The following is a 7973-nucleotide window of genomic DNA, read 5'->3' on the forward strand; positions in this document are numbered from 1 at the left end:
TTGCAAATGAAGGCACAAATCGAAACACTGTTTATGGCAGTGATGAATTATTCGAAATTGTAATTTGAAAGCATATGCACGATTTGACCCGATGCGATGGCCTGGCCACGAGCCTCGAAAAAAAACTGGACGGAACGGCAAAGTGCTCCGACTAGACACCGTGTCAATTCGTGAGATAAGATAAGGTGGGAGGAAATATTCACAACGACAGGGTACTTTCTGAAATTTTCTCGTGCAACATATTATCGTTTTATTATAATTATTATCTTTATTTTATTCGGGGGTGCAATAATGTACACGTATATAAATTTAACTGGTAGGGAATTATCTTTCGCTGACCGCTTCATCTTCAACTCCCAAGCTTTCTGAATATTTCGCAAAATCCGTAAAAACTTACAATGATATTATATTCTAACTATTTTTCTCGTTCGCTGTGTCTTATAAAATGACAGCAAAGTTTATCAAGATCTAATTGGAACTAACTATTTATATTAGGAATTACATATCACACTGATAAATCGCTCTAGTATCATTAAACAACGTGTTCGCATCTTCGTTGCCTTCTCCACTGCGGTATAATGGATGCAGTGACCCATTTAATTTCCTCAGTTTCATCCGCAGATTCTTCTTCGAAGTTAACCATCTTTCGTGTAATTGACGATTTCCTTTTACGTCTTTGTTTTGTACATTTCATAGAGTTATCCGAAATTTGATCGTTCTTCGTCGGAGACTTTTCCGAGGTAACAGTTTCGGATAATTTATTTTCTGGTTTTTGAATATGTTCCTTCGAAGAATCTGTGGATTCTGCTGCGCTAGAAGTTCCTTCATCCTTCTCCGTTCGACTTGTCAATGTAGACGACTCACGGTCGTCATCGGTCCTCTTGCTATTTTGCAGAGAGTGATTCGCAGCGGCAGTCGCGCTACGTGTTGTTATTCTGTTATTCGACACATTACGAAGAGGTTTGTTATTCGGCAGATTACAAGGACGTTTGTCCATTCGTTTCTTTGAACGTTTCTTTTCTATCTCCTCTTCTTCGGCTTTAATTATCGCACGGGATTTTCTCCAAGCTTCTGCCATACTGCTTCGTTTCCATACGTAGTAAAATTCCGCGAAATCTTCCTGCGAACACAAAATTGCAAATGTTTTCGTTTATTCTTTGAAATTAATTCTTGGAAACGAAATAAAAAGGAGTATACAAAAATGGTATATTCTTAGCAAGATCGCTTGATAGGTACAAATACAGAAAATACAAAAAATACATTACGGAAAACTATCGTAGTAAGAAAATGAACTTACCACTCGTTTATGCGGAAGCAGCTCCCTTCTAATCATAGAAAATATTTTTCCGTATTTCATAATACCCTCCGTGAAGAGTTTCTGTAAGGTCAAAGTACAACAGAAAGGATAGAATGTTTAATCCTTCATCGAAGGAGTCTACAATGGCGTAGAAGAGTTTTTTTTTCTTTTTTTTTAATATTCCATGAGCAAATTTATTCTAAAAGAATTTGCACAATTAAATATTAGCGCAAGTATAGTTGTTACGACCGTTCGCGGAGAGACGCGGTCGCGAGGAAAACGCGTCAGCAAGAGGCGTAAATTCTCGCTACGATTCGGCTAATCGACGCCGCGAATTAGTCGTTCCCCGTGTTTCGATTAGGATAACAGGGGTGGTTAATTGAAATTAACACTGTGTTAACAGGTTAATATAGCATGTATTTTTAACAATAAATTGAATAAGAGTAGAATCGTCACTAATTGTTTTGTGATAGGTACAGTTAATGATTTATAAAGATTCGATCCGATTTTTGAGGTAAGCTGCGTGAATATTTAATGAGACTGTTCAGATGCGACTGTTCGGTTAGAGTTGTCGAATGAGACTGATCGGTTACACATTTCGATTCTTTGTCTTTCGGGGAGACGACCCCCCCATGTGCTCGGATCACGCCACCGCACGCGCCGATGATCACGCAGGCCGACTTCTTCGTTATAAAATAACGGTCCGAGATCGACGGTTCCAGAACTCGTTGCTTGGTGACAAGTATGCGCTCGTCGATACAATGTATGTTTTCCGTCGGGCACATAAGAGGATATATCTGCGACGCTGGAGGACCGCGAGCGACGATTGGAAATACGATCTCTAAAAAGCCTCGTGGCGTAACATACTCCCCCCGTTGAGAGGGTACCGATCAAGTACTATGGGTAATACTGTGAGGTGGATCTCTCGTTAGACTTCGTAGCTGTTGGGTGTTTCGGAGTCATCTGTCGGCGATCTGCTCGGTAGTGGTACCATCCGCTTGACGCTCCGATCCAGTGTGCTTGTTGCCGTTCGTACGGTAGCCGTCCGTATGATGCCGTCTGCGCCGGGCTGGACCTTGATGATTCTGCCCAATGGCCATTGCATTGGGGGAACATTGTCTTCTCTGAGGAGGACGATGCTGCCTTCTCGTATACCGTGACTATCCTTGCTCCATTTGTTTCTGATAGTAAGCTCGTTCAGATACTCTCGATGCCAGCGTTGCCAGAAATGTTGCTTGATTTTTTGGATGTGTTGCCAACTCGAGAGATGATTAGTTGGAGTATCTGTAAAATCTCGTTCTCGCAAACCCGTTAGTGCGTCTCCGATAAGGAAGTGACCGGGAGTAAGGACAAGGAGATCGTTAGGATCTGTGGATATTGGAGTGAGCGGACGGGAATTTAGGATCAATTCAATTTCGATAATGAGTGTGTTCAAGTTTTCAAATGTCAGGAGCTCATTACCTGCGACGCGTCTGAGGTGTCGTTTGAAAGATTTGACTGCAGCCTCTCACAACCCACCGAAGTGAGGCGAGTTTGGAGGAATGAAGCGCCATTCGATCCGTCGGTCGGCTAGAAATGATTGAACCTTTACCTTATGATCGTCGGACCGTAGGAGGTTCCGGAGTTCTCGCAGCTCGTTGTTGGCGCCAACGAAGTTAGTACCGTTGTCGGAATAGATCGTTGTACAGAATCCTCGACGAGCAATGAATCTTCTCAGCGCCGCAATGAAGGCCTCGCTAGTGAGGTCACTGACCAACTCAATGTGGACCGCTTTGACTGCAAGACATACGAAAATTGATACGTATACCTTTATCTTACGTCGGTTGCGATCCTTTCGCTCCTTGATGTAAAATGGTCCGCAATAATCGATTCCGACGTTGGTGAACGGTCGAGATTCTGTTATCCGTGCGGCTGGGAGATCGCCCATTATATAATCCACTGGGGGTGGATTAGTTCGGCAGCAACGAACGCACTTCTTCAACGTGCTCCAAACCTGGCTACGGCCGTCGATAGGCCAATAAGATCTCCTCAAGGAATATAAGGTGGCTTGAATTCCGGAATGGAGGTTTATGAGGTGCTCGTGCTCGATTATGAGTGATGTGACGAAGGATTTGGGTAGGATGATTGGGTGTTTCTGGTTGAAGGGCAATGTTGAATGACTGAGTCGGCCTCCGACTCGTAACATCCCGTCCTTGTCCAGAAATGGATTGAGTCGCTGTAGTTTTCCCTTCACTGTGGAATTTCGATTTGTTTGTAGATTGTGGATTTCGTCTGAAAAATAGCATAGTTGCAGCAGTGTGATTAATCTGTTATGCGCAATGGTTAAATCGTGCGTGGTTAGAGGGCTCCCTCGATCCTGTTTTTGTCGCCATCGTAGGCAACGAGCGATGATTCTGATAAGTTTTGGCCACGAGGAGAATCTCTCCAATAGACTGTGGTCGGCGGGAATCAACGATAGACAGGTTGCCTTCTTCTGCTCCGGTATTTCTGTTAAGGGTACGGGGTTCCATGTCGGCCAGCGTTCTTCAGATTGTTGGAGCCACTCCGGTCCATGTTGCCAAATTGTTGATCGCAGAAAATCTTCGGGTAATTGACCTCGAGATATGAGATCAGCAGGGTTGTCCGTGGTGGGAATGTGACGCCAATCTGAGGTGTGAGTCTTACTTTGAATGTCTGAAACTCGATTGGCGACGAATGTTTTCAGCGTATGGGGTGATGTATTAATCCAATGAAGGACGATGGTGGAGTCCGTCCAGTAAACGGTGCGAGAGATGTTATTTTGTAACGCTTGACGTACTGTGGTCGTCAGTGATGTGAGAAGAAGTGCTCCACTCAGTTCCAGTCTTAGGATGGTTAGTGATTTGAGTGGAGCTACCTTTGACTTCGCAGTGAGGAGTCGTATCCAGACATGGCCATCCGGAGTGATCGTGCGAAGGTAAACACATGCCCCATACGCCTTCTCGCTGGCGTCACAAAATCCATGTAACTCGATTTCAGCTGCGGATTTGATTATGGTTTTGCGCGGAAACCTTATGTTATTCAACAATGGTAATTGCGTATAATATTTGCGCCACTCTGTATGTACGTCGGCCGGAAGCGATTCGTCCCAATCGATTTTCAATGTCCAGATTCGTTGAAGCAGCATCTTAGCTCGAACGATTACTGGTGATAGCAATCCAAGAGGGTCGTAAATCTTGGCGATTTCAGAGCTGATTATTCTTTTCGTAATTTGAGGGGTGATGGGATTGATTTTGACGGAATACAGGATGGAATCATCAGATGAATTCCAAACAACACCCAGGGTTTTTACAGTTTGAGATTCGCCGAGGAGAAGCTTGTCGTTTATGTCCTGTTCGGGAAGTCCGTTTAACAGTTCCCGGCTATTCGACGCCCATTTTCGAATATTTAAACCGGCTAATTTAAGCAGCTCTGTGAGCTCTATTCTTAATGATCGTGCCTCATCCTTTGTATCAACTCCTGTGAGAACATCGTCGACGTAAAAATCTCGTTGTAGAATTGCTGCCGCTCGTGGATATCGATGTCCTTCGTCGTCTGCCAATTGTTTGAGGCACCGAATGGCTAGATATGGGGCCGCTGAAAGCCCAAACGTCAGTGTATTGAGTTGATAGGTGTCAACTTCTCCTTTTGTGTTACGCCACAAAATTTGTTGGAATTTTCGATCCTCTGGCCGCACAAGAAATTGTCGATACATTTTTTCGACATCGCCTGTAAGGACGTATTGGTGAGAACGGAATCTCAGGAGAATGTAGAATAGATCCTCCTGTAGTTTTGGTCCCGTATGCAGTATATCGTTCAAAGAAGCTCCGGTGGTGGTTGGTGCAGATCCGTCGAACACGACCCGGAGCTTCGTAGTTTGGCTGGATTCCTTGATTACGCCGTGATGGGGCAGAAAATATCCGTCATCGATAGCACGGTCCGTAGTGACTCTCGTCATGTGTCCTAATTCGAGATATTCTTTTATTACGGCATGATAATCGGCTTCGAATTGTTTATCTCGCTGGAACCTGCGGCTGAGGGATGTGAGACGTTTCATCGCTATGGCTTTAGAAGATCCAAGCGACGAAGTCGTGTTGTTAAATGGGAGAGCGACAATGTATCGCCCTTCGTCGGTGCGTTGAACGTGCTTACGGAAATGTTCCTCGCACTGTCGTTCCGCCTCTGAGATGTGTGAAATGAGCGGTCCTTCGTCGATCTCCCAAAAACGGGCGAGGTCCGCCTGTAGGGCCGCCGTAGAGGCGTGAAACGTGTGCGCTGCTGATTGTGAGGTTGGGCTCCCCCCGATGACCCATCCGAATCTCGTTTTTTTCAGACGCAAGTCAGGCCCGTTTGAGTGACTAATGTCAAGTTGACCGACACAGAGTGATGCTAGTGTTGGTCCGGCGCTCAATATAATTTCGATCGGGGCAGGTATATGGAATCTTGGATCGGCTAGTTGTAGATTCCGTGGGATTTGTATTATTGAGCGGTCTACGGGCTGATCTGGGACCCAAGTCGATATGGTGGGTATAATAAGGAACGTCAGTGTACGTTCGTATGTGCCGTCGATCGAAGTGATTGTAGCCGTGATGTAATGTTTCGATGTCGTCGATAACGCGTTTAGGGCTCCGATTGGGACCGAACATTTCTGTTGACCGAGTTTCAATGTTTTTGCCAGTTTCTCGGTAATGAAATTCATGCTAGAGCCGGTGTCTAGCAGAGCTCTACAACGGACTGGTTGAGCCTTGTCGTCCAGAATCTTAACCTGCGCTGTCACTAACAGATCGTGATATGATGGTTCGGATAGAAGCGAGGTTCTTGAATCCGCTTTGTGCGATTCGGTCCCTAATAATGACGTCTGATTTAGTCATTGTCTCCCTTGTCGTTGAGGATTCGGCGTTAAATTTGATTCGGTCTCCCTTGTTCGTATCGAGCGGGACTCGCGTTTGGGAGAAGTTCTGGGAGATGATCGGCCAGATGTTGGAGGAGACGCTCGGCGTGACGACGGAGGAAACGATCGGCGAGGTGATCGAGGCGATGATCGGCGAGATGATCGAGGCGATGATCGGCGAGATGATCGAGGCGATGGTCGGGGAGATGATTCGGATCGTTTCGAATGACGCGAGGAACGCGGTGTCGGAGAACTAGGTGGTGATCGTCTGCCTGATGATCGGTCGCTCGACGAATGACTGCTCGATGATTGACTGCTAGATGATCGTGATTTCTCAGAACTCTGATCTCGATGAAGATACGTGTGATGTCGCAGTCCGCATATGCGACATGAACCGGCGGAACATTGAGCCACGGAATGACCTTTACTCAAGCAATTGGTACAGAGCGATGCTCTTTTGGCGGTTTCAATGCGATTTTTGATTGATTTTGCCTTGAAGACATTGCAATTCCAAATTTCGTGTGATCCTTGGCAAGTAGGACACACCAACGTTCTCTGTGTAGTGATGAATGTGTGGGTTCGCGGCGCGGTTTGTCGTTGCCGATTATGTGAATCGGATGCCCTCTTTTTTACGATTTTGGTGTAGCTTATTCTATCCCCGTTTGTTCGTGTTTTCAGAAATTCTAGTAAGTGTGTGTATGACGGCATCCTTTTGTCAGGCAGAGTGCGTTGCCATTTATGGATGATGGTTGATGGTAGTTTCCAGGTGAATAATCTGAGCAGAACTACGTTTGAGGTAATTGGTTCACCTAGTCTTTCTAAGGCTTGAAGATTAATCTGAACTGTTTCGATAAAGTCGTCTATTGCTTCGGGTGTCTCTACGGTTATTTCCGGATAATCAAGTATCAGATCCCAATGGCGCATGCAAACCTGACGGTGGCAGTCAAATTTATTTTTAAGAGTATCGAGAGCAATCGGATAATTTAGTTCTGTAGTGTCCAACGATTGGATAGTCCGCGCGGCTTTTCCAGTCAACGATGTTCGAAGGTACTGGAATTTTTGGACGGGTGTCAATTGTTCGCTTCGATCAATTGTGGATAAGAATGAATCATAAAAAGAATGCCAATTTTCCATTGTCCCGTCGAACGTGGATAGGTGCATTTCTGGTAGTTTAATCGCAGCCGGCTCGGCGATATTGGATGAGTCGCGAATTGGCGGTGTCGACGTTGATGCGGGTGTATTGGTCATGAGCTTGGATATTCGTACTATCAGATTGAAATATGTTGATTCAAGTTCGGGATCGCGTGGGTTTGCCTCCTCGCCTAAATCTTCTAGCTGGTCTTGCAATAGTCGATATTGTTTCCACGCGTCTTCGACCCATGCCTGGTGGACAGGTAAACTGGACTTGTCCTTTTGATCGCATTGTTCGTATTCGTCGAGTCGTTTGGATGCGGTAGTAAATCGACCAATTTGGTAACCTCGTCTCCGGCGCAAGTTGGCAATATGGTCGGTGGTTTCCATTTTTATAGCGGTTTGTAAAGACAATGCAATGAACGAGCTTACCTTCTGGCTGTGAATTTACTGTTGCTCGTCACCGTGTGTTGTTGGCGTGAAGTTCTGTGATTGCGTTCTTCAATCACCGGGTTTTTCCTCCTCAGGATTGACGGCCCTGGCGGTACTGACTTCGCTGGGGTGGTAACGCTTCCGCTGCTGGTTATGTTGGATTCACGTGGCACTGTCTGGTAGTGGGTGTCACTGGTGTGCACTTTTCACTTACCACTGAATCCG

General features: G+C 45.6%; 1 protein-coding gene across 1 annotated transcript; it reads right to left on the minus strand.

Moving 5' to 3' along the window:
• Positions 1-532: 532 nt before the first annotated feature.
• On the minus strand, positions 533-7706 carry LOC139987385 (uncharacterized). Its single transcript, XM_072003560.1, has 3 exons — positions 6239-7706; positions 2889-6139; positions 533-1120 (listed from the first exon to the last, which is right to left on the minus strand). Exons 1-3 carry the CDS (start codon positions 7704-7706, stop codon positions 533-535), a joined length of 5307 nt encoding a protein of 1768 aa, XP_071859661.1.
• Between the last annotated feature and the right edge of the window lie 267 nt (positions 7707-7973).

The sequence above is a fragment of the Bombus fervidus genome, chromosome 5 (assembly GCF_041682495.2).
Source record: "Bombus fervidus isolate BK054 chromosome 5, iyBomFerv1, whole genome shotgun sequence".
In the NCBI taxonomy this organism is placed as follows: domain Eukaryota; kingdom Metazoa; phylum Arthropoda; class Insecta; order Hymenoptera; family Apidae; genus Bombus; species Bombus fervidus.

Excerpts from the sequence above, each read along its gene's own strand:
- LOC139987385 (XM_072003560.1), bottom strand. The coding sequence starts at position 7,706 with ATGGAAACCACCGACCATATTGCCAACTTGCGCCGGAGACGAGGTTAC. Across the intron at positions 6,140-6,238 it reads TCCCAGAACTTCTCCCAAAC|GGACCGAATCGCACAAAGCG; the intron begins GCGAGTCCCGCT and ends CGTCATTATTAG. Across the intron at positions 1,121-2,888 it reads TACGGTCCGACGATCATAAG|GAAGATTTCGCGGAATTTTA; the intron begins GTAAAGGTTCAA and ends TTGTGTTCGCAG.